Below are 27,875 nucleotides of genomic sequence, written 5' to 3' on the forward strand. Positions count from 1 at the left end.
AGAAAGCGATATGAAAACTTGTTATTACCGGCTCTCTGATTGGCTCGAGTCGAACGGACATGTGGAGCAGAAGTGCGGTGGCATCCTGAATGCCCTCCTCGGTGCAGCAAGTCGATGTGAGCACATCGGCCACAACCGACACATGACGCAAAGTGTCATTGCTCAGGATTCCAAAGCCATCGCCAGCAATCTGCTCCGGTTCTTTGTACACCTGCAAACGGTACAACATTAGCAGCATTCACTTGCCATCAAAGTAATTACTAATATCACCTCTAATTACAGCAATGTGGTCTGGCCCTTGACCACACTTCAATCAAACAATATTTCAGTGCTTTCTGAAAATGGTAGGAATATATATTGCAGAGAAGAAGAGAAGCTGAAATTGTAATGACATTTGAAATTTTCAAAGCCATGAATTAGTATGGAATTGTACTGGACTGGATTGGATTTGTACTGGACTAATGATACTGTACTGGACATTGTAATATGGAATATTTGTAAAATGAATGTTCTTCTTCTTCTTGTTTGGACGCTCTACAGCCCTGGGTTGGCCTTGGCTTGCTGTATGATACGCCCCCAATCTGTTCTCTGATTAATTAAACGTCTCCATCCACAATGGACATTGATATGTCCAAAGCTCCGCCAATTTATGTAGATGCATAACAATATAATTATTATCTATAGTTATTATATTACAAATTGTTTTTTCATATCATATACAGTTCAATAATTATTTTCTTGATCTATATTATGTAAATTCATCTATAATTTTGCTGTATTGTAAGCTATTGTATATAAGTGTATAAGCCAGTATATATTGTAATCTACATAAATAAAGTAATCAATCAATCAATCAATCAATCCACGCATTATGTCCTCCTCAACCTCCTTAACCTTCTTGGTCTTGCTCTCCCACGTGTCCCTTCCATTCTTCCTTCTAACAGCTGTGTAGCATGAATCACATAATACATAATATTGCAATATTATGGACTAGACTACAATACTACTCATCCAAAAACACCAAACATTTTTGAAAATGTATCTTCCCATAAGCAACAGATGCTCTTTTGTATCTTCTTAAAAGCAACGTGTTGCATCCGAAAAGATACACAAGGAGCTTTTGGAGTTACGTGCTTTTAGCACAACACAGCCTATCAGCTGACATTCGTTCTCAATGTTCTTTCCATTGTTGGTGATAAGTTGCAACACTCTCATTCAATGTATAGGGCGCTTCCTCCATCCAGGGATCTAGGTTCTCAGAAGCCTGATTGTGTAGGGCGCTTCCTCCATCCAGGGATCTAGGTTCTCAGAAGCCTGATTGTGTAGGGCGCTTCCTCCATCCAGGGATCTAGGTTCTCAGAAGCCTGATTGTGTAGGGCGCTTCCTCCAAGAAAGTTCTGTAGGGAGCTTCATCCATCTGTACTTTGTACAAAATTACTTCAGACTTGGAGGAATTTGCGGCGCAGAGAAATGGAGAGAGATCAGCCAATTACAGTGATTAATAGTCATAGGTGGAAGCGCAGTTGCCAATTTGTCGATTAGAGTCAGTCGAGTCTGTCATTGCAGAGAGGAAACTTTCCAAGTTTAACATGAGCGCTTGAATACTCACTGGGAATTAGAGAACGCTGGCCGGTACACAACGGTAACATAGCCGCCGTTGTAACCCTGCCGCTGTATGCCTTCTATGCTGCTCATGTACATCCCAAGTAAGAAGTAATTTTGTACAGAGTATGAGGATCTATAGTGAGGTCCACGTTATAATGGCAGTGGAGTTGCTAATTCAACACTGCCATTATAACGTGGACCTCACTATAGGGTCTCTGAAGCATGATGTTTTAGTAAAGCCGTGAATATTAGCGCGCGAACCATACCTTGCCTATATGCCGTTTCAAAGTGACGGTGGCAAAGCTACTGTAATCAGAATTTAAACTGACCTGCAAGGCAGACGAGACAACTGCCAAGAGTCGAAGCAGTTTGTTGAGGAGATGCGAGCTCTTGTTGACTACGGGCGAGGCAAGCATCCTTAACAGTTGGCCGAACGGCGCAGTGTCCAGGACTGGATTGGATTTGTACTGGACTAATGATACTGTACTGGACATTGTAATATGGAATATTTGTAAAATGAATGTTCTTCTTCTTCTTGTTTGGACGCTCTACAGCCCTGGGTTGGCCTTGGCTTGCTGTATGATACGCCCCCAATCTGTTCTCTGATTAATTAAACGTCTCCATCCACAATGGACATTGATATGTCCAAAGCTCCGCCAATTTATGTAGATGCATAACAATATAATTATTATCTATAGTTATTATATTACAAATTGTTTTTTCATATCATATACAGTTCAATAATTATTTTCTTGATCTATATTATGTAAATTCATCTATAATTTTGCTGTATTGTAAGCTATTGTATATAAGTGTATAAGCCAGTATATATTGTAATCTACATAAATAAAGTACTCAATCAATCAATCAATCCACGCATTATGTCCTCCTCAACCTCCTTAACCTTCTTGGTCTTGCTCTCCCACGTGTCCCTTCCATTCTTCCTTCTAACAGCTGTGTAGCATGAATCACATAATACATAATATTGCAATATTATGGACTAGACTACAATACTACTCATCCAAAAACACCAAACATTTTTGAAAATGTATCTTCCCATAAGCAACAGATGCTCTTTTGTATCTTCTTAAAAGCAACGTGTTGCATCCGAAAAGATACACAAGGAGCTTTTGGAGTTACGTGCTTTTAGCACAACACAGCCTATCAGCTGACATTCGTTCTCAATGTTCTTTCCATTGTTGGTGATAAGTTGCAACACTCTCATTCAATGTATAGGGCGCTTCCTCCATCCAGGGATCTAGGTTCTCAGAAGCCTGATTGTGTAGGGCGCTTCCTCCAAGAAAGTTCTGTAGGGAGCTTCATCCATCTGTACTTTGTACAAAATTACTTCAGACTTGGAGGAATTTGCGGCGCAGAGAAATGGAGGGAGATCAGCCAATTACAGTGATTAATAGTCATAGGTGGAAGCGCAGTTGCCAATTTGTCGATTAGAGTCAGTCGAGTCTGTCATTGCAGAGAGGAAACTTTCCAAGTTTAACATGAGCGCTTGAATACTCACTGGGAATTAGAGAACGCTGGCCGGTACACAACGGTAACATAGCCGCCGTTGTAACCCTGCCGCTGTATGCCTTCTATGCTGCTCATGTACATCCCAAGTAAGAAGTAATTTTGTACAGAGTATGAGGATCTATAGTGAGGTCCACGTTATAATGGCAGTGGAGTTGCTAATTCAACACTGCCATTATAACGTGGACCTCACTATAGGGTCTCTGAAGCATGATGTTTTAGTAAAGCCGTGAATATTAGCGCGCGAACCATACCTTGCCTATATGCCGTTTCAAAGTGACGGTGGCAAAGCTACTGTAATCAGAATTTAAACTGACCTGCAAGGCAGACGAGACAACTGCCAAGAGTCGAAGCAGTTTGTTGAGGAGATGCGAGCTCTTGTTGACTACGGGCGAGGCAAGCATCCTTAACAGTTGGCCGAACGGCGCAGTGTCCAGGCTGGTGTGCTCGATTTGCTGCTTGATCTGCATGTTCTTTGGTGTGCTCTTGCCTTTCTTCGAGTTGAAAGACGCGTCCAGTCTGACTAGAATTTCCCAGAAGGTGGTGCCGTCCTTCTTCTTATTTGCGTCGCTGCTACTGCTGTTAGTCGTGGTAGCCTGCACTTTCGGCACAAACGAGACCGGGAAGGTCTTGGCCAGCGAGATCAACAGCTCCAGACAGTGTCTGCAACAACAATTATTATATTCATCTATAATTGTATTACAACATTGTATAAGGCTCAGCTCACACTTACGCTACTCAAGTCGAGAAGGGACTGCGACACTAGTCTCTTCTCGACGCAGCATGTGTTTTCAAATGGTACACACAGGCCAGTCGATTCTAGTCCCCGCGACCTCGTGACTCTGAGACTAAGTCGAGCGTCGACTCGACATGTTGGTCGAGCCTCGACTTGACTTGCGTAGTACCAAGCATTTTTTTATGAAAGTGAGGTTATGTTTGATGAAAGTGATGTTTTATCATTTCAGATAAGACAATAATAAGAAATAGATAAGACAATATATTCATAATAATTATTATAAAATTTGTTACATGCTAAGTAGTGACGAATTAGATATTATATTTTTATCAAGTAAGGTTAGAAAATGGAGTAGCATGGAACTGAAGTAGTGACAATGAGCAAAAAAGTCGTAAGGTCGAGAGACTAGAGTATCCTCGACTGGAGTCGTACGATTTGAGTCGAGGTAGGCTCAACTCACACTTACGCGACCAAGTCGAGAAGAGACTGCGACTCTAGTCTCTTCTCCATGTAGCATGTGTTTTCAAATGGTGACGTCGCGGAGACTAGAATCGACTGGTCTGAGTGTCACCATTTGAAAACACATGCTGCGTCGAGAAGAGACTAGAGTCGCAGTCTCTAGTCGACTTGAGTCGCGTAAGTGTGAGTTGAGCCTTAAAGTCCAGATGATATATTCAAGCAATGTGAGACCACACATGGAAATTAATGAGAAATCGCATTCATTCAAATACTAATCAATTAATTATTATTAAACGAAAATCCCAATTAAATGCTGCAAATCACCCTGAAGACTTCTGCTACCGCAAATATTGCCAACAGGGTTATCAGTTAGCAGGGGTAATGTGGATTTTCGTTTAATATTATTCAAGGTGAGACCTACACTAACTAAAATATCATACACATGTAGTTGAACAACATATCTGTATTCAAAATTACATCCAAGAAATCTTACTCCTTAAGGAGCGTACATACTTGTGTGTCACGAACACGCACACTTCGCTATTTATCAGCTGATGGTTGAGCATATTTTATCTGTATTTGTAGAGAAAAAAAACAGGAGGAAGTACAATGTTGTGATACCGACCAACTATCTATAATCCAACAATAATCTATATTAGTAATTTGATTTGAATTATACAGACCTGTACACAAATGGAGCAGCCTGCTGATTTATGGTAATGGTGCCAGTCCTTCTGCCAGGGATCTTGTTGACATGGAACACTGTGGCCCGACATCCGAGGGCAGCGTCCATGCTGATATTCAACCATGTACTGGCTGATTCCATTCGTGTCCAACTGTCCAACAAAACACGTTCATTAAATATGTTTTATTATTTATAATAACATCAATTTATACGATCAAACACATTACAGTATTGGAAAGAAAAACAGGCGTTAGCCCAAAACCTCTCTTCCTAAGAGTATCATCACATTTATCTATTTATTCTTTTCATACAAAGATAGAAAAAAAACAATGACTTGAAATGTTTCTATCATTGCTTCTATTTTGACCGCGACAAATCCGGGTGCCACTTGAAGAATGATCAACTAATGTTCTATGACATTGTTATTTTTCCGGCATACAATGGGGAAAGACTCACAGAAAGCTGTACAGTAAGCACACAAATAATTAGTTGTCGGAGAGACAGGTTGACGGCGACCCTCAAGGAAACCTGACTAATGTAAACGCAGTGTATTGGCCCAGTGATTGTGTGTATGTGTAGGACTTGACTCTCTCTCCAACTGATCTCTGAATTTTGGAAGGAAAGTATGACGTACCATTATGATCCAGTCTCGCGTAGGTGCGTGATAGCAGAGATTTCTGAAGACGCGATGCAGTCTGACAGTGTTGAGAGTGGTATCCTCGATGAATAGCAGGATGAGCAGACAGCAGATGCTCTCGTAGTCGAGGATTGGTCTGCCGCCCCCTCGAGGACCTACACACAAACGATAAAACATTATCAAACAGAGCCTAATTAAACATTCAACTATAAACGTGTTTGTAGAGGATAATTAATAGGACCAAGAAGAGATAGTAGCGTTCTTGGGGGTTGTATTGAACAGGAAATAAACCTAACCTGATTAAACAGAGCTTACTTAAACATTCAACAATATTGTGATTGTTGTTTGCATGTATTCTTTTTTATTAATTTGTGTTAAACTTGTATGTGGATAAATAAATTGAATTGAATAAACGTGTTTGTAGAGGATAATGAATTGGACCAAGAAGAGATAGTAGCGTTCTTGGGGGTTGTATTGAACAGAAATAAACCTAACCTGATTAAACAGAGCTTACTTAAACATTCAACAATATTGTGATTGTTGTTTGCATGTATTCTTTTTTATTAATTTGTGTTAAACTTGTATGTGAATAAATAAATTGAATTGAATAAAGGTGTTTGTAGAGCATAATGAATTGGACCAAGAAGAGATAGTAGCGTTCTTGGGGGTTGTATTGAACAGAAATAAACCTAACCTGATTAAACAGAGCTTACTTAAACATTCAACAATATTGTGATTGTTGTTTGCATGTATTCTTTTTTATTAATTTGTGTTAAACTTGTATGTGAATAAATAAATTGAATTGAATAAAGGTGTTTGTAGAGCATAATGAATTGGACCAAGAAGAGATAGTAGCGTTCTTGGGGGTTGTATTGAACAGAAATAAACCTAACCTGATTAAACAGAGCTTACTTAAACATTCAACAATATTGTGATTGTTGTTTGCATGTATTCTTTTTTATTAATTTGTGTTAAACTTGTATGTGAATAAATAAATTGAATTGAATAAAGGTGTTTGTAGAGCATAATGAATTGGACCAAGAAGAGATAGTAGCGTTCTTGGGGGTTGTATTGAACAGAAATAAACCTAACCTGATTAAACAGAGCTTACTTAAACATTCAACAATATTGTGATTGTTGTTTGCATGTATTCTTTTTTATTAATTTGTGTTAAACTTGTATGTGAATAAATAAATTGAATTGAATAAAGGTGTTTGTAGAGCATAATGAATTGGACCAAGAAGAGATAGTAGCGTTCTTGGGGGTTGTATTGAACAGAAATAAACCTAACCTGATTAAACAGAGCTTACTTAAACATTCAACAATATTGTGATTGTTGTTTGCATGTATTCTTTTTTATTAATTTGTGTTAAACTTGTATGTGAATAAATAAATTGAATTGAATAAAGGTGTTTGTAGAGCATAATGAATTGGACCAAGAAGAGATAGTAGCGTTCTTGGGGGTTGTATTGAACAGAAATAAACCTAACCTGATTAAACAGAGCTTACTTAAACATTCAACAATATTGTGATTGTTGTTTGCATGTATTCTTTTTTATTAATTTGTGTTAAACTTGTATGTGAATAAATAAATTGAATTGAATAAAGGTGTTTGTAGAGCATAATGAATTGGACCAAGAAGAGATAGTAGCGTTCTTGGGGGTTGTATTGAACAGAAATAAACCTAACCTGATTAAACAGAGCTTACTTAAACATTCAACAATATTGTGATTGTTGTTTGCATGTATTCTTTTTTATTAATTTGTGTTAAACTTGTATGTGAATAAATAAATTGAATTGAATAAAGGTGTTTGTAGAGCATAATGAATTGGACCAAGAAGAGATAGTAGCGTTCTTGGGGGTTGTATTGAACAGAAATAAACCTAACCTGATTAAACAGAGCTTACTTAAACATTCAACAATATTGTGATTGTTGTTTGCATGTATTCTTTTTTATTAATTTGTGTTAAACTTGTATGTGAATAAATAAATTGAATTGAATAAAGGTGTTTGTAGAGCATAATGAATTGGACCAAGAAGAGATAGTAGCGTTCTTGGGGGTTGTATTGAACAGAAATAAACCTAACCTGATTAAACAGAGCTTACTTAAACATTCAACAATATTGTGATTGTTGTTTGCATGTATTCTTTTTTATTAATTTGTGTTAAACTTGTATGTGAATAAATAAATTGAATTGAATAAAGGTGTTTGTAGAGCATAATGAATTGGACCAAGAAGAGATAGTAGCGTTCTTGGGGGTTGTATTGAACAGAAATAAACCTAACCTGATTAAACAGAGCTTACTTAAACATTCAACAATATTGTGATTGTTGTTTGCATGTATTCTTTTTTATTAATTTGTGTTAAACTGTGTCAGCACCCTCATTGCTCTTCTCCATTATCGAAAGCAACGACTGCAACAACGTTACAAGACCATGATGAGTTGAAAAAGCTTGGAGAGGGCTCTAGTAATTTCTATAATAGTTTTTTGCCATCCGACCTACGGTCATCAACAATATCAAGAAATATGAAAAAAGTGCAACTAAATTTGGTTAATATTTTTTATTAAAAAAACAACTCCAACGAGTACAACGGGTTGGCACACAGAACTTGAAAAAGAAACTTTTTGTACCGAGCAATTGGAAGCATTTTTATGGACTCTGGCAACTTACAGAAAATCGAAGATACAAAAACCTAGCCTCAAAAAATGTTTTGTTTGAAGCCTTTCGCTGTGATGACACAACAATGTATGATGACATGTGAGTAGACATGTGTGGTTAGCCTTACCCACTTACAGATCGCATAAGTTGATTTTCCAGCCAACTTCTGATCCCATTGCCCATAATAAGTTCTAAACTCCTCAGCCGTATACATGCACACATATCTTCAGTAAGGCTAGCTACACACACATAGATTTTTGTTTGTACAATATTTTGTCGTCCTTATAAATTCTATTAGATTAAACAGATGATGTCAAACAGCTGATGTTTGTCAAGTTCAGTTTAATCTGATAGAATTCATTAGGACGGCAAAATATCGTACGAACAAAAATCGATGTGTTTTTAACTGGCTCAAGTGTGTGATCGTATTAAATGCGGACAAGTGCAAGTGCACGTCAGTCAATGTAGAATGTATAAAACAACTACATGAGAAATTTAATTTGATGTAGAAGAAAGTATGATAAGAAGAAGAAAACTTTGACATTAATTTGATTTCCTTATCAAATGACTTTTGAGGTCATGAATATATTTGAATTCAAGTAAACTTGACTTTTTTCAAAATTTTCTTCAAAAACTTGAAAGTTTTCAAAATCGCCCATTCAACTCAAACGTTAAAAGAAATGTCAAGGAAACTTGACCAATGTAAACGCAGTGTATTGGCCCAGTGATTGTGTGTATGTGTAGGACTTGACTCTCTCTCCAACTGATCTCTGAATTTTGGAAGGAAAGTATGACGTACCATTATGATCCAGTCTCGCGTAGGTGCGTGATAGCAGAGATTTCTGAAGACGCGATTCAGACTGATAGTGTTGAGAGGGGTATCGTCGATGAATAGCAGGATGAGCAGACAGCAGATGCTCTCGTAGTCGAGGATTGGTCTGCCGCCCCCTCGAGGACCTACACACAAACGATAAAACATTATCAAACAGAGCCTAATTAAACATTCAACTATAAACGTGTTTGTAGAGGATAATGAATTGGACCAAGAAGAGATAGTAGCGTTCTTGGGGGTTGTATTGAACAGAAATAAACCTAACCTGATTAAACAGAGCTTACTTAAACATTCAACAATATTGTGATTGTTGTTTGCATGTATTCTTTTTTATTAATTTGTGTTAAACTTGTATGTGAATAAATAAATTGAATTGAATTGAATAAAGGTGTTTGTAGAGCATAATGAATTGGACCAAGAAGAAATAGTAGCGTTTTGGGGGTTGTATTGGACAGGAAATAAACCTAAACTAATTTAATCAAACAAAGCCTAATGAAACATTCAACAATAAACGTGTTTGTAGAGGATAATGAATTGGGCCAAGAAGAGATAGTAGCGTTCTTGGGGGTTATATTGGAATGGAAGTTAACCAAACCTGACCTAATCAAAGAGTTTGTTCCAAATTTCACTGTTAACTCAAGCCGATAGTCCTAGTAGTTATTTTTCGTGAAGCTATGTGACGCTGGTAGTCTCTAATACTGAGATGTTCGTACACTCTCACCCCAACAAAACAGTTATAATCGACAGTAATTGGCTCGAGATAACAAAAATTGGCTTGCAATTTGGAACAGAAACGACCAATACCATGGGATTATCTTCTTACACTATCTTTTCTCTATGCTCATATATATTTATAGGAAAATGTGTTGGTAATGAAAATGTTGAATGATAAAACCCACCTCTTAGTCCCGCAGCTCTCAGAAGAGAAGACAGGTCCTTGGTTCCAGTTACATGTCTGACAAAGCGATCATGCATCTGTCGATTAACATAATAAAACATATAAACACAAGAAACATATCAAAACAAATTATTCAAACATAATAAAACATATAAACACAAGAAACATATTAAAACAAATTATTCAAACATAATAAAACATATAAACACAAGAAACATTTTAAAACAAATTATTTAATGATAGGTACCAACATATTAGCATGTAAAAAAAAGCCGAACTCCCAACCAATCCTTTACACATTTCAAAACATTGACAGACAAAACCTTTTGTAATAAAACATCAACATAAATGCAATAAACATAATATTGTTATGGATGAGGCCTGTAGAAGGATGGCAGGAGGCGAGGGGTTTGTAGTAAACAACACAGAGGAGGCAAGGGGGGCTTCTGGATCATTCCCGTGAGTTCATCTTGGTGCAGGGAGACGTCGACCAATGACAAGCGCGTTCCAGAACCTTCGAAACACTGTGATTGGTCGGGCGTGTTCGACACCTCCAGATCCTTCTCGAAAGTTCTGTTGCCTATATAAATGGCGCGTGTTGCAGTCGGCGACTACAGTGGTATTGCTCGTTTCTTCTCTTATCGTGATAAAGTGATAACAGACTTTTGTACTAGCTTATAGGTGACAGTTATTTATATTAGTTAACGTAAGCATGTGATAATTCTGAGTAATTTATTAGCTAGTTATCAGTTTATAGTTGTTTCTAGTTCACCTCCGTGTGTTATAGTGTTGTAAGTAATAAATCTAATCAGTATAGATCGCCCAAAGTGTTTTATTAGTGTAGAAACCTGTAAAAATATTATTTAATATATAAACATAATGTTTTATTAGGCTACCCAGCAATCCTGGTCAGAATATTTTATTTAGTTTTGTCACCCGATCATCTGGATTGAACGTTTCACAGTTTATTGTTGTAGCGTATTGAAGTCAACAATAAGACAAGCGCGCGATCATCTTGCGAACATAATTATTGCGAACCTCTAAGCAAAAGATCTTCGCATCCCTGGTGGGGTAATGTTGCTGAGAACTAGCAACCAATATGTGGGGGTGGTTCTAATGGTCCCAGAAATAAGTCACATGGAATTATTCAGCTGTTCACATGGGCATTATTCATTCATTCACACAATACTGCACAGTATTCAGCTGTGGGGTGTACTAGTCCCAGGGCAGTACAGCGCAAAGTTGTTGCTGATGTTCTCCACGTTGTTCCACAGAGTTTTTGCAGAATATTATTCCTAGCTTTCAGTTTCTCAGCAACATTATGAAAGTGATTTTTGTAGAACAGAGTGTGGTGAAGCGTCACACCAAGGTACTTAGGAAAGAAACTATGCTGCAATTGCGTGTTGTCAAACCTCACATCCAGTTTTACCCTAGCCTCCCTATTATTCATGTAAGGATGTAGCCTCCACTTGTGTAAATAAACTGAAAGGGAAAATGAGGCCCTTTGAATCCACTACTGAATGGGCTTGTCTCATATTGAGACGTGGAGCGAGCCTACTAGACTAGTTAATATCATATGATCATATTAGAATGTCCACATTGAGATGTAAACATTATAATATGATCATATGATATTAAATCGTCTAGCAGACTAGTGTTACGTCACGTCGCATCTTAACATACGGCTAGCCTTAAATGCCATCTCGGGGTATGGCTTCTATAGCATAATTCAGAGCCTGTTACTTTTAAAGAACATCATGTGTATTAATAGTGATTTAATAGGCCTCAACTTGCCTCTAGCCCTCTCTTCAATTTATTCATCGGCCCTCAATCATGTTCAAAAATCAATCATTCACTTTCAAATGAAAATGTCAGCATATGGTAAAGCATCATTGTACAACCTATCTTAATTAAAAACAATTTCGAAGATTCTATCATGCAGAAAAAAGATGTTGAGAGTCATTTGTAGATTGAGATCAAGGGACTCATGTAAAGCATTTTTCAAGGACCTTAACATACTTACACTTCCTTCCATTTACATTCAACAGCTGGTAGTTTTTGTTAAAGTAAAAATCAATAAATTCCTATTTGTACAGACATTCATCAATATAATACTCGAAATAGAAACATCAATGCATTTCCAATTCATAGATATGTAGCATTTGAAAAAGCTCCGTTTTATTCTGGAATGAGACTATATAATAGGCTGCCAACCGCCATTCGAAATATTGAATCAACAATTCCATTCAAACAGGCAGTCAAAAAAATGTTAATAGAGAAAACCATATACACAATCACAGAGTTAAAGATTACAATCACTCAGTGACAGAGCAGGCTACAATGATTACACTATCTTTTTATTTTTTGATTGTATAGAATTAGTACTGACAAATTACCTATCAAATGGGATTATTCCCAAAACATTGTTGTATTGCAATGATTATTAAATAAAATAAAATAATACGAGTTACTACCTCGAATAATGCAGCTGGATACATAGGTTCGTTGGGATTGGCTGCAGCGGCCGCTTGGCGTTGCTGCTCCAAACTCTGTTGAGCGGGCACTTCGGCTTGGATGTTTGGAGGCAGAGCGTTGGGGAAGTCGGCGTTCACTTCCAGAGTGGCCAAACTTGCCGCACCGCTGGTGGCCGCTTCTCCCGCGCCATTGCTACTGCGTGCGCTCATTCGTTGCAATCTGCAACATCATTCAATTGTTATATATTTTGCAAAACCATTCAATTCTAGATAGAAAAAGAGTAGAAGAGTGTTTATGAGTTCAGTTTGTGGCTTCAACTTTGTCGAAACAACCACTTTTTGAAGAAAGCTTTTTCAAAATTTCAATCTGTACACAGCTTTAGATGTGATTAAACCTAGATGCGGTTGCATTTTTACAGTTAGAGTCAGAAATTCCCTGATAAAGGGTGGAGTGTACAAGGTATCCCTGTGCAGCTAGTGATAATGCGCAAGAATGTATAGATTTAATAGAATAATGATAATGAGATATTATTATAAGACTTGTGGAGTGTACAAGGTATCCCTGTGCAGCTAGTGATAATGCGCAAGAATGTATAGATTTAATAGAATAATGATAATGAGATATTATTATAAGACTTGTTATGTTTTCAGTAGCATATGTTACACTTTTTTATTGATGTTCTATTTACCTGTGACAGGTACCTTGGCTTGATGGTTGGGAGGGAGGATCATTATAAGCTTGGCTTGATGGTTGGGAGGGAGGATCATCAGGCGGGTCCGAAGAGTCGATGGGCGACGGCTGATAGCTGTGAACGATCGGCATCGAGTACTCATCGTCAACTCTTGCTCCGTCGGTTCTGATCTCCACAGAAGGTAAGTCTTGGTCGAAACTGGGAGCGAAAGTGACCAGAGCCTCGTATGATCCGTAGGGCTGTTCGGCCGAGCTTGGGGGCTGAGGCAGGGGCTGGTCGTTGGGCCTGGGCCAGGTGCGGATGGCCGAGTGCACAATGTTGTCCGCACTCCTTTCGCTGACAAACGGGGCTGCGGCTGCCAAGCAATGGATAGCATCTCTGTTTCTGGCTAGCTGAGCATGATCGATTACTCTGCTTGGACCTGCAGATCCAGAGCTTGCGCTCGCACTTGCGCTAGGCCATCTTGTCTCAGCCACAGGGCCGGCCGATGACGGTTCGAAAATATCCATGGAAGTGACTCTGGAATGGTCGTTATCTGTCAACAATCATTGAAAAATATGTCACACTTTGCCATTCAAATTCATTCATTTTCCATAAAACTGATTACATATTAATAAAATAAATATAATCTATAAGAACAAAACCATATGAAGCGTTTTTCAGGTGTTTTTACACTATCAGCGGATGAGTAGACAGAGCAGAAATCTCTCCGATTGCCTGATTATCAGCTGATTGTGTTGAATCAGCTGAAATCGTTGAGCTTCCTGCCCTGTCGACTCGTCCGCCGCCAGTGCAGAAACGCCTTAAAAACGCTACATATGACTCAATCAATCGAAGGACAAGCCTATACAAGTGTCCTAGTTATCTTTGATCAAAATAATTTATAGCTGCTATACAACCTGATATCCTGTGGAATACAATTAAACACTTTGGTCCTGAATGTAGGAATGAATATATTAAACAATGTAGGCCCAAATATGGAACCCTGAGGCTCCGCTTATCTAGCGAGAGGTTTCACAGGGTTCCATAATACCCCATATAACCAAGAAAGATAGAAATAAACACAACAAAAAATAAGCAATAACAGCCGAGGTAGCTCCGAGCTCACTAGTCATATTATAGTCACTCAATATTACTAAATTAATATAATTAGCCTTATTGGATCATCTTGGAACAAGTGGAATTCTCACTGATTCAACAATATAATTAGATACCTAGAGCAATGAATAATCAGATAACTTACGACTCGAGGAGGAGCTTGCTTTTTTATCTTCTTCTCTTTCCTTTCGCTTTTGTTCAATGTATATTTTTATGTTTTCCTCACATTTGGCCACATCCTCAGCGCGATATTTCAGCACCACATTTGTAATATCGTATCCAACAACTGAAAAAGAATTGAAAAGGGTCTATTAATTTTGGTGGGAAGGTGAGTCACACATTTATAAGTCAAACAAATTTAATCGTATCATGGTTTGGTCATTAAAATATCGAAAGCATACTTTTAATCTACTGCACTAAACAAAGAAAAACTTAAAGGCTTGTTGTTTTAACCAAAATAAACGTTTCACTATTAATAAATTGTAGCTTAAAGAAAATTGGAATGAACTGAACTATCAAAATTGTTTTTATGGAGGTCAAGTTTACGAGCAAGTCCTAACTTCACCACAATAAACACATTTCATATATTAAGATGCAATTAATATACTAAAAAAGGAATAATAGTTGCTCCCTTCTCACTCATTTTTTATAATTTATAGTTCGTAAAAAGTTCAAGAATTTACCTACAGGTCCACGTTATAATGACAGTATTTGATTAACTTTGGTGTTGCTATCAAAGCAGTTAGCGCTATCCTTCTCTAGTTCCGCAAAATTGCCAGATCAATTTAAAGAAAGGTAGAAATATAATCAATTAACAGAATATTCAATGTCAATTATAAAAATGTATTATTGAGGTATTAAATAATATATTTCTTGGAGAATGAAATGTAATAGATTATTTTAAACATTAAATATAACATCAGATATACCAGTGATACTTGATGACAAGGTAATGCTGTTCTCCTATCCTTCTCCACTGTCAGTATAACGTAGACATCACTATAAGCTAATACTGAACGAAGAATATTTGTGTTTTATGAATCTTAATTTTCGCTTCATCAAAGGAGAATGTAAAGATTGAAAAAATGATGAAAATTGGACTGACCAGTGGCGGCATCTGCCTCGGAGTCTCCGTCAAGCAGTTTGGACTCTTCATTCCACCAGTGCATGGAGGTTGGCACACTCTTCAAAGTGGCAGGAAGACTAGGCCCACAAAGGTCAACTGATTGGTCCTGTAAAATAACAACATTATACATGTACCAAATCAATAAATCAATCTCCATTCCAAATGTCAATACGGTAGGTCAGCTTTACAATAGCTATTCTCACTTATTTGGATTATCTATATATTATATCAAATGAATGCTTGTTTGTATGTTTGTTTGTTCCCTATAGACGTTAAGGCTGTGCAAAGGCTAAAAATAAACTTTCTACTGGTCATATTTTTCAAAGTTTTTCGATTTGTATATCATCAAGCTATCAAAATGAAAAAGTTTTCTCAGGAAAACATTTTTTTCCGATCATTACTTTTTGAGATATGAGCGCCTGAAGTTTAAATTTTTGGGACAGAACATTTCAAATTCGGTAAGATATAAATCCATGAGATTTAGAGGATGGATTCTTCATGATATTGTTGATCTAGTAAAACAAAAATTTTCTGAAAATATAAATTTTTGAAAAAGTTATTCAATTTACCAAAAATAACTCAACTAAAAGTCATTTTTGGTTATTTTTAGTAAATTGAATAACTACCTATTTCAAAAATTGATATTTTCAGAAATTCTTTGTTTTACTAGATCAACAATACCATGAAGAATCTATCCTCTAAATCTCATGAATTTATCTCTTACCGAATTTGAAATGTCCTGTCCCAAAAATTTAATCTTCAGGCGCTCATATCTCAAAAAGTAATGATCAGAAAAAAATGTTTTCCTGAGAAAACTTTTTCATTTTGATAGCTTGATGATATATTTGAGAAATATCACGAGTAGAAAGTTTATTTTTAGCACTAAAATTAACAGCTGTAATAAACAGATAAATTGTGTACTGGTAATTATTACGGTAGTTTGGAGTTGAAGTTTAGTTGATTGGCACCAGCTGTAGATAATGGTTCCTTAGAAGACTTGACAAAAAATAATATTATCACTCCCCTATCATTGGTCTCCCCCAAGGGAGCGTTCTGGCGCCGTTGTACACAAATGACCAGCCCATCACGACCAATGCTTTCCATTTTGTGTATGCCGATGATCTGGCTATATTGGTCAGAGACAGTTCTTTCCAACGAGTGGAACTGATACTGACACGTGCATTGAAGGAGATGTCAGCCTATTACAAGGAGAGCCACCTCAAGCCAAACCTAGGGAAAACGCAGGCATGTGCCTTCCACCTAATTGGAAGGGAGCCTAGGAGGAGACTGAACCACAGACAGGAAAGTATCAATCAAACGCCTATCCAACCATGTCGCCAATACTTGAGTGCACCAACACCACGTCACATGACTGCGCCATCTTGTTACAAATTAAAATTACCGCTATCCGGGTCTTTTGATTGGGTCGCGGCACTGAACGAGACCGATTGACCCGGATCAGTAAAGTGATCCCATCTATACTCTCTGCTTCTCTGTTGGGGAATACGCCTGTCCTGACTGGTGCCGATCGGCCCACGCAAACAAGGTTGACACATCCCTTAATGAGAAGTGCCGTACTGCAACTGCATGGTTGCATGAGACCAACGCCCATCGACAAACTGTACAAGGCAGCAGGAATGAACACTCCCAAGATCACAAGAGCCAACCATGAATACTTGGAGAGGTCCAAACAAACTTTTGATGAGAGACATGTGATGTACGGTCAGCTGGAACCATCGCGCAGCAGACTCAATTCAAGGAAAAGTTTCATGAGGGAGCCCCCAGGCTGGTACCCTATCCAGGAACCTGAAATCACTGGAACCAGTCTGCGATGTTCGAGAAACACGCGTTTGTCGCTTAGTGCGTAAATCTAATACACAAACACAACATACAAGGTAACACAACAAATTTTACATGACAATAATAATTGTACCATCTGGCCACGGTTGCGTCGCGGCGCATTGTCCTCTCCATTATCTCCTTCCTCTCTATTCAAATTCATTTATTTGCCATAAAATAATACAGATTGATAAAATAAATATTCTAACTTACAAAATGGCACTACCGGCAAAGAAAACTTGTGCGCCGGCAGTGAGTTCGAACAACTAGGTACAGCAAACATGTCAATAGAAAGAAAAAGAGCTTATTCAAACCACTAGAATAACTAAAATTATGGAAACCAGGTCACATCTCAAAACTTACAAACGATAAGACAAAGTAACAAAATCACAAGCAAATGACAAACTTAAAAAGACCAATTCAAGGAAGCCATGACAAATTGTTTTTTAAATTTATAACACAAGAATGAAACACTACATAATGGATATAGATAGTTTAAAATAAACATTTATCCTAATCCAATCCAGTATAAGATTCATTATGGATTTTTTAATTCTATTAATAATGAATTCAGTTGGGACTTTATTTATAAACAAGTAACACTGATATTCAAACTGACGTCTACATACACTTAAGCTAGTAGAGTCAATATCGTAGGAGTTATCATCGTAGTCGGCATTCCCATCATTGCCGTCATTAGCGTCTTCCTCCTCATTGTCGGATCTCATTGCACTGCGATGGTCCATGTTTTCTTCATCCCCTGAGCCTGACATGGACAGTGCGTTAGTACTCTCTGATGTGCTTGTGCCTGAAACATATCATTCAAGCATTACAATAATCTTTAATAATAAAATAAAGGAAAGAATTGTCTTATACACGTACGGGATAGGAAATTCACGGACATTTCCTGGTCCTTACAGTTTTCTCGTCATGCGCTAACTAGATTCAATGAGAAGTCTGAGAACAGTTTCTATTCACAACTTTTTGATCTTTGGAATATGGGCTATGTTGAAACAGGCCAAGTTCAGTCATTTGTTGTTGTTTAATCATTTACATATTATTTGCTGATAGTGATATCGTAGATTACTTGGCCGTGAATGTCTCTTACAGGGTTTGCATGTCTCGGCTAACGCCTCGACTGAGAATATCATGCTTGCCCGACAAACGGCAACTTCCCGGCCTCATGAAGTAAATAGCTATTTACACCTTAGCTGACTAAATGTGATTGTTCATTATTTTGCAGTCGTTGCTATCAATAATGGTAAAGTGGCTAACGTCTCGACTGGAAACATCATGCTCTAGCAATTACTCCGGACACGAAAAAGTAAGTTAGCCATGTTTATTTACCTGGTTGGTCCCTCGCGGCTGCAGCGGCCTCAGCGGTCGCTTGTCGGGTCTTGACGCGATTCGTATTCTGATCGGACGGCGGACAGCTCATGATGCGGGAAAGTGTCTCAAGCGGCTTCAGAGCGGCGAATATTGTGTATGGCAACTTAGGACTGGACAAATCCAGTGAGTGCGAAATTCGTGCCAGGTCTATTACGATATTTTTCTTCACCATGAAGCGCTCCATATTATTCACGCTGCAAAACAAAATCAAGTTTATTAGCTCTATTTAATGACATCAACAACAACAAAAGTCATATAATAACTTGAAAAATTGTCTACAGCAATGGCCTTCAGGCCAACTGCCATCAGTGGAGGAGTTGAATGAATATTACAAACGTCAAGTTGGAGGTTTAAGAGGAACATATTTTCTTGTTGTATAAATTTGACAAATCCATAATTATACCCCTTTTGAAGTAAGTCATTGGATGAAATGGACCTATTGAGTACTTCAAACTATCAAGTAGGCTTTTTGTCTAGTTGAGAAGTTGATATTGTGGTAATTATTCATATTAAATAAAAATACTAAGAAATTGTGAAAAATCACAGATTTATTGATACTGCTTACTCATTTACATATTATTTGCTGATAGTGTAGCAAAAATATCGTAGATTACTTGGCCGTGAATGTCTCTTGCAGGGCTTGCATGTCTCGGCTAACGCCTCGACTGAGAACATCATGCTTGCCCGGCAAACAGAGATTGACAATGGTGTAACAACCGAAACCGGTCTTTCTAAGTATCAATAAATCTGTGGTTTTTGACAATTTCTTTGTATTTTTATTAAATACTAATACTAGTCGGATTTACATCAGTCAAGATTACTTGAATTCGGGTTTTTGTAACGTTTGAGTTGATTTTGAAAACTTGGAAGTCGAGCTTACTAGAATTCAGGTTCAACCTCAAAAGTATATAATTATGAAGTAAAAAAACAATAAATTTCAAAGTTTTATTCGTTATCACACTTTTCTGTTTAGTTAATTCTATACATTCTTCATTGACTGACAACTGTTTTATCTCATTTTCCCGATGGTAGGTTGTTTTGTCATTCAAGATTCAAGTTGAATCCAGAAGTCAAACATGTTCAACATCTAAAAGACTTGAAGAAGGGATAGTGGATTCAAGTTTCTGAACTTGTACACGTGACTTCAAGTTTGCGACATACATTTATTTTATACAAAATTTAAATTCAAGTAGAGTTGACTAATGTAAACGCCCCTTCATGATTGATATTTCGACGATTTGTGACAACATCAGGGAATTGAAGAAGTTTTGGGCAATAGCCTCTTTTTCTTTTCCGACTATTGTATTGTTTGCTCTATCCAATGATGAGCTTCCTCACCTATATTGAATGCTCAGCTGCATCGATGAACTCAACGGTGTGCTGATGAGTGGAACTGGGGGACAATTTTCAATCATAATTGTCACGATTCCCACCAAATCAACTACATGCTGATGCTTTCTGTCACTTTCTTTCATTGCCAATGCCCTGTTCAGAGCGGATTTCACCTAAATAGAAAACAAACACAGATTAGAAATACATAAAAATACGTACAAATGAAACTCATCGTAAACCGACTAAAATAGTAATAAATTTATTAAAATACAATAACCTTAGGGTACAAACACACTGAAGGCGGAGCGGAGCGGGGCGTGGCGTGGTCAGAGCGTTAATGATACACACAGGAAGCGTCTGAGCGTCAAGCGTCTAGAAGAGTACAAGAGTAGACCAGCCTGGCACTCGCACTGTGACGCTCCAAAAACAAACCAGCTAGTTCCAAAGTTTGACGCCACGCTCCGCTCCGCTCTGCGAGTAGACGCTTCCAGTGTGTTGCAGCTCATTACTTAACATGATATTGTTCACAACGCCACGCTTCGCTCCACTTTCAGTGTGTTTGTACCCTTATAATTATAGCCGTACTCTATTCAGTTTCAAAAATAGACCATTTTTATTAATTCGCTCTTATTCATTTTATCAAGTTATTAATACGTTAACAGTGAAAGTAGAAGATGATATATGATTCCAATTGCAAAGAGTCAGGAATAGGCCAGTCGGTTTAAATGTCGTTGATTGATATGTTTAATTTAGTTTGATACATGGCTAAGTGGTTGATTGATATGTTCACCTCATCAACCAGAGTCATTTGAGCGTCTGGCGAGTGGTTGCAGGAGGCCACGGCTGCTATGAGTCCTCTGGCCAGGTTGGGGCGTTCAGTATCGGTCATTCCCTCTTCTTGGATCAACAAGTTGTCGAGTATGTACGCAATTGCCGTACAATCCTTAAACAAACAAATAATTTGACTTTATTTACCCACTTGTATAAGTTTGCTTAAAATTGGTATGATTTTATTAGATACACAGTTCTTGCAGGGTGTCATTCATATGTGCGATATCTCAAACGTGCGAGAATCAGTTGTACAGGAGTATCTCAGATGTGCGGAATTCCATGTGGTCCCCTTTGCTTTGAGGATATAGTATCATATATACGCTTGATACCCTATCATATTCTGGATTGTTACTGTATGTTGAACAAAACATTTAAAATAATATGAACATATTGCCGTTTAGAATATTCAAAACTTTACCTTTAAAAGCTAGATGAACAGAGCCTAATTTGCGTGGGTGTAGCTGACTAGACTCGCTGTGTATGAGCCTGCTATGCTGTGACAATGTACAAACTGAATAAGGGCACAACGTCCCACTTATTTTAGTTTGTCTGGAATAGATCTGAAATATCTCAGATCATCTCTAGCAACATCATAGTTTGCTTAACAATGGAAAGATCCATTAGATGCACAGTTATAGCAACATCTCACATCATTAAATACTACATGTACACGGAAAAACTTACCTCTTTAACAGCAGAGTTTTTATGTCCGGAAAAACTATACTCCGTAATCAACAATGCAATAGTGTTGTATGAGCGCACAGCATCGCTCAGGATTTTCAGAATACATGACTTGGACATCAGTGGAACTTTGTTCTTCTGCAAAAGAAAAGAAATGAATATGAAATTAGTGAAATGCTATGCTTGTTATAGGCCTATATTAATTTCAGTAGTTCATGTTTACAGTTTTTCAAGTTTTTAATTGGACACTTGCAGAGTACGGGTTACCTACCAGTAAAAAATGAACAAGAATGAAGTGATAGATGTTAAGAATGAACCACATTCTAGGTGGGTTGCAAACTCACGAATTGAGAAATTGTCGACTAAATATTTACCTTTCGGCCAGTCATTTGAGTGAAATCTTCAATGTTGTTGCTAGTCGGATGTGGAGGTAGTTGGATGTGGTGGTCATGTTCATCAAAGCCGTTCACGATATTTGCCAAGTGGTTCATCATATGGCGCTGATGGCTGTGCGCCTCCATTGGATTCAAATTTGCAAATGTACGTTCGCCTGAAAACCAAATGTCAGTATTACAACAACCCATAAATATAATAAACTATCGGGATTACTAGCAGTCAGTTAAAGCTCGAAACAAAAAAATAATTGTTCCAATCAAGTTGACGGCTCAAATGTAAGTTTTTTAGAAGTAGAATAGCATTTGACATAATTTCATGTTTGTAATCTACATGACTATTGTCAATGCTAAGTGCTGGTTGCACAAAAGCCGGTTAAATTTTAATCGTGATTAATCACACGAGAACCAATCAGAGAAGCCGTCTTATCAAAAAAGCCTTCTATGATTGGTTCTCGTGGAATTAATCACGTTTAAAATTTAACCGGCTTTTGTGCAACCGGGCCTTACTGTCGTATAGCCTGTGGCAAATAATATGAATTGAATTTGACTTACTGGGAGATGTTGGGGCCCCAGATGGCGCTGGTTCATCTGGATCTTTTTCTTCAATCTCAACCACGAGAGCATTGAGCAAATCATAAACAGTCCTTCTGGTACTGTCATCGACCTCCCTACTCGAAGGCTTTTTCTTTCTCTTATTTGTGTAAATCTGTAGGGATTTCATTAGAAGGCGCACCTCTTTGGGATCCGCAGCTGAAACAATACAACATAGCATCACATTAATGAAACCAGAACAAATAAATTCGTGTATCACATGATGTTATCTAAGCAGGTTACCAAAAACATAACTTATATAATGTTTCCTAAGCAGGTACTGGGCTTCAAAGCTATCCTGGAGAGACCACGTGATTGCAGTCTGAACCTGATAGTCAACAGTCACCTTCCTACTGAGGAAATTGAAGTAAAGCAATTTCATAAACCTTATGGAACCAATTCATCAGCCGGATTTATTTTAAGCGCTTACAATGAGGTATGTCCTGATACTTTGGGTTCATGCGGCGGATGTGCTATCAAATTACTCACAGAAGTTTCGAGTTTATGATGATGTATTATAAGTGTTCTATGTGCACTCCTTTTGAGGCTCGGACGACATCTAGACAAATTCATCCAAGACTGTTCGCAAGATGTCTTCTCGGACGCTACAGTCCATCTGCATCATTTATCCTGGTTTTTAGCTTCTCAATATCAAGTACTAAGGGAGGAACAACGTTGAAGATCGTGTTTATGTTCCTCCCTTAGCACTTGAAATTGAGAAGCTAAAAACCAGGATAAATGATGCAGTAGCTACAGTCCAAGAAGACATATTGCGAACAGTCTGGGATGAATTTGGCTACCGTCTAGATGTCGTTTGAGCCTCAAAAGGAGGGCACTTGGAACACTTATAAATACATCATCATAAACTTGATACTTCTTTGAGTAATTTGATGTAAAATTGGTTTGTGTGCACAATTATTTAAAATAAATATAACTGTTTAAAATTGGGTCATTCTTTTTGAAATATCCGGTATAAATGTGAGGCACTCAATTTTTATTTAATAGAGAAATGAAATAATAAAACTCACCTTTCCTTACACAGGCTTCGTGATCGACACGCAAAATGTTTTCGGACACTTTCTTGAAAGCGTGCATGTCACGACATACAGCCGCACTGCACTCACGTAGGATGAAATTCAGTTCCTTGTACGATGACGGGATATTGGGCAGAGTCTTTGCTCTCAACACCTGAAAATAAAGTTATTTTAGAATAAAAAATGATCAAGTTTTGCAGCATGAATCTGCTTTAACATTGGTCAAGTTAACAAATATTTTTTAACGTTCGAGTTGACTGGGCGATTTTTAAAACTTCAAGTCAAGTTTACTTTGATTCAATTTTTCGTAACCTCAAAAGTATATTATAATTTGAAGTAAAACATGTAATTAATCTTAAAGTTTTCTTCTTCATCTACACCATACTTTTTTAGTTGTTTTTACACATTGACTGACAACTGTTTTTCTCATTTCACCATTATTTGTAGGTTGGATTGTACGTTGCTCAAGATGAATCCAAAAGTAAATTATGATCGACATCTAAAAAACTTGAAGAGTCTACATTGGTATGATGAATTCAAGTTTCTGTTCTATAATGTAATAAATATTAGAGTTGAAACCCCCACATTCATTTATAAACACTCTGTACATGGAGATTGCAGTATAAATTTTTTGATCACTTGGACACTGACAATGAAATTCTCACAATAAAATAACAAACTGCAATAAATGATGTCTAAAAGTAAATGACCTTCTCGAAAGCAACTTGCAATGTTGCTGGTTCTTCCAAAATGTGTCGGATGAGTATGGTCGCCAGGGTTTCAAAGCCAATAAATGGCGTTGCACTTTTGAGACTTAGTAGAGTCTTGACCACATCATTTTCGGCGACAAATTGTGCGAATTTGAAGTCGCGTGAGAAGCGGACGCACAACACCAGTGCCGCCTGAATAGTTTCTTTGTTGTCGGTACATTTCAGAAGGGTCACTGCCGCACTGCAACACAACATCACATCATTAATAAGTGTCGACAGTTATATCCATTGTTATTGTGTATTAGCTGATACAACACTTGCAATAGTATAAGCTCTAGTAAATAAGATTATATGTCTCATTTCAGTATTTTGGGCAGTCTCTATGCCGGTTTGTTTCTTGAATAAAGCTTTTTAAGAAGCATATCACGTGTTCAGTTCACTTGACTGACGATAGTGAAAATTCATGACAAGTAGAATTGGTCTGGAAAATAGATGCCTCGTGGCAGTCGGGATCTGCAATTATCTACAACAGTTAAAAGGGCCCGGCTCTACTCCTTGACAAGGACACCATTGTCAAGGACGAGTTCTGTAAGTTTCATCATGATTATTTAATCATCTAATTAAAAATGTAAATTCAGTATTATTGGCTCTACTGTAATTTCTACAATAATTACAATACATGGCATAATTAAAATGAATTGAATCGACTATTATAATGAACTCACTTCATTATGGTTTGGATGTGCCTCTCGGGAATGCCCTCGACGGGTTTTGTGTTGCCCAGGTGTGCAAAAAAGCAATCGTCGGAGGATTCAAGTTGGCTTGGCTCACCAACAAACAAGATTGGCCCATTAACGTCGTCTATAGAGGGCTCATGTTTCTTCTGCTTGTGTGCGTTTTTGGGTGTTATGTAACTCCTCATTATGGGACGAGTCTCGCCCGTCTCTTCATTTGTCTGCAAAACAAACCAACAATTACGGGAGACGAAGCGCCACTACAATACAAAAAATCTTCAATAAAAAAAATTCTTTTAAAAATATAATCATGAAATAATAAATATTCTAGCAAAACCAGAACAATATTTAACAATATTTTATTGTTCAATTGCAAAACAATGCGACGTTTACCAAAAACTCATGTTTTCTCAATTATTTTGTATTTATTTACTGAAAAGGTACAGTATGTGAGAGCAAGAATGAGACCCCATTATTCCTCTCATAACACACAAATTATACAATGCAAAATAAATTTAAGCTAAAATCTAAATAAAAATCATTAGCCTGGATAAAAAAGAAAATATATTGAAAATGTACAGTATGTGAGAGCATGAAGAAGACACCATTATTCCTCTTATAACACACAAAAATACTATGTAAAATAAATTGAAGCTTAAACCTAAAAAATCATAAGCCTGAATAAAGATGATATTAGATAAGCTTAGATCCGAATGGAAGAGAAATGATAGGATACGAGGGTCGTCTTTTTTCGCGATTTGGCAACCCTATATAATAATAAACATAACTTGAAAATTAACATCCTAAATTGAAAAGAGATACAAAATAAATAGTGAATACACCTACATAGGTAGTTGGATAATACTAAAAGATGTGTGTTTCATGCCTCTTTTAGGAGAGCTCTTGTTGAAGGAAGGTGCACCTCATTAGGTTATTGCAAATTAAGGTTAGGGAGGAAGGATCTAACTAAGGTAATGGAAATTATTACCTTTACCCACTAACACCAAGCTATTTAAACACTGAACACTATGCTACGGTTCATCTTTCATGTTTTATAAGCGTACTCGAGTGAATGGCAAATACCTCTTGACAACAATGGGGTTTTAACCAAAAATGAATCATTTTTCAATGATTTCATCGTTTTAAATTAGTATTATTCAATAAAGTACTGTAGTTATAAATATTCAATTAATGCATCAATGTCTTGTATAAAATTCAGTATTGAATGTTCTTTGTTAAGGAAATAAAAAAACTAAGGGTGTGATCACATTGGATGTGTGTATGTGCAAGTGCACGCTTGGTTATGCATGACCAACCAGTTATGCACATGATAAACAAAATGTGGAAATAGCAATAGGAACACTTACAATGAACGCATGCACGTACTGGTTGCGTTCAGTGTGAGCATCTACATGCAAATCACAACGTGCTTGTATGCTTCTAACAGATTTTGTTTTTCTGCTGATGCATGATCTGACCTTATAAACCGACTTCCTATTGAAAACCTTCTACAGATATCATACCAAGGGCTTGAAGAGAAGAGAAGAAATTATTGATAGTAAGATTGCATTATTTAAAGTGGTAATTAATTGTTATTTCAATTGTAATAACAATTAGCAACGTTTGACTGTCTCACCTGCATCATGTTTGTGAACACCATCGTGTAGTTGCGTTGATTGTGGAGCAATTTACAGAATTTTCTGCCTGCCCAATAAGCCGAGTCTACAGCTTTATTGTACTGGCCTTGGTAGCAGTTCCATCTGCCAGAGCCCAGATCAAACCATTTCCATTCATCGACAGTTAGCTGAGATAAAATAATATTATATGAAATTAAATGATATAAAACTATTTACCAGCGACTATGTCCGTCATAATACGAAAATGTCGTTCCATAATGGAAATGAACTTTATTCTGCCTTTGAGTAATACAACAGTTGAATACAATCATCGTTTCAGAATTATACTAGCAGCAATTTTTTCATAGAAAGTCACTAATCAAGTTACACTATTTTTCATAACCCTGTAAATGGCAGGAAAAGGCTGAAATTTTTTCCAGGTTTAGTGGTAGTGCTGTAAAATTTTCATTTAACATTTTTTCGGCAGCTAAAGTATCTTGACATTTGGCTATGCTACGCTGAAATACGTCCCATCTCCAAATGTTGAATCCAAGCTACGAATCCGTCCTAATATTGGGAGATAGGTTTTCCGAGACGTATTTCAGCGAAGCGTTAAGAGACCCTGACGAGCTACCACTTACTCCTACCACCAAATGAAAAATTGGTAGTGTTAACAGTTTTTCAACGGGAAAGAATGAAAGTGCAACTGAAATTCACCGCAAGTTGTGTTATTGTATGGCTGATTTCAACATTAGGAGAGTGGCTAATGAATTGAGAGTTGCCGGCCTGAAAGCAGAGTTGACTTAGGCGTTGCAACCTTCGGTCTGCTAGTGCTATCTGGTTGCGGGTTCGAATCCCGCCGAATCCCATCGAATAGGTATGGACGTATGATCATCTCATAATTCACCCTCGCACTTCCCATTACCCACGCACAAGGTGAAAGCTCATGTGGGCATCACCGCAATAAAAAAAAGTTTGTGAAGCTTCAGGCCAAGGTCTGTGTCGGACATCTTCAACAATGTTTGGGACACGTGGAGTGAATGGACGGCCACTTCGTTGTTCGATGTCTTATGTGATTCTTCCTTCAAAAGAGGATTGGAGCAATTCTCAAAATTGGAACAATCGTCACCATACACACTACACAACTCTGAGTGAATTTCAGTGGCGCTTCAATTCTTTCCCAATAAAAAACGGATTTGACAGCGCATTTCGTTTTAAATCAGCTGATGTAGCTATGCTTATTATATCTGTATTCATACAGGAACAGTAAAATACAGATATAAACAGCTGATG

The 27,875-nt window shown here is 37.4% G+C and overlaps 1 protein-coding gene across 1 annotated transcript in view; it reads right to left on the bottom strand.

Annotated features, from left to right (window-relative positions):
* Positions 1-27,875, bottom strand: part of LOC120354370 (E3 ubiquitin-protein ligase HUWE1-like) — a 62,059-nt gene that overhangs the window by 21,005 nt on the left and 13,179 nt on the right. Inside the window, exons 5-26 of the mRNA XM_039441423.1 lie at positions 26,603-26,770; positions 24,958-25,187; positions 24,233-24,473; positions 23,517-23,676; positions 22,450-22,647; positions 21,877-22,052; positions 21,506-21,640; positions 20,781-20,933; positions 19,997-20,163; positions 18,617-18,852; positions 17,899-18,077; positions 15,410-15,536; positions 14,450-14,590; positions 13,204-13,741; positions 12,515-12,734; positions 10,042-10,117; positions 9,110-9,267; positions 8,031-8,064; positions 5,666-5,804; positions 5,011-5,163; positions 3,450-3,795; positions 29-211 (exon numbers count right to left, since the gene is read on the bottom strand). Coding sequence (XP_039297357.1) covers positions 29-211; positions 3,450-3,795; positions 5,011-5,163; positions 5,666-5,804; positions 8,031-8,064; positions 9,110-9,267; positions 10,042-10,117; positions 12,515-12,734; positions 13,204-13,741; positions 14,450-14,590; positions 15,410-15,536; positions 17,899-18,077; positions 18,617-18,852; positions 19,997-20,163; positions 20,781-20,933; positions 21,506-21,640; positions 21,877-22,052; positions 22,450-22,647; positions 23,517-23,676; positions 24,233-24,473; positions 24,958-25,187; positions 26,603-26,770 — 4,158 coding nt within the window. The remainder of the gene's footprint in view (positions 1-28; positions 212-3,449; positions 3,796-5,010; positions 5,164-5,665; positions 5,805-8,030; positions 8,065-9,109; positions 9,268-10,041; positions 10,118-12,514; positions 12,735-13,203; positions 13,742-14,449; positions 14,591-15,409; positions 15,537-17,898; positions 18,078-18,616; positions 18,853-19,996; positions 20,164-20,780; positions 20,934-21,505; positions 21,641-21,876; positions 22,053-22,449; positions 22,648-23,516; positions 23,677-24,232; positions 24,474-24,957; positions 25,188-26,602; positions 26,771-27,875) is intronic.

Source organism: Nilaparvata lugens, chromosome X (assembly GCF_014356525.2).
Source record: "Nilaparvata lugens isolate BPH chromosome X, ASM1435652v1, whole genome shotgun sequence".
In the NCBI taxonomy this organism is placed as follows: domain Eukaryota; kingdom Metazoa; phylum Arthropoda; class Insecta; order Hemiptera; family Delphacidae; genus Nilaparvata; species Nilaparvata lugens.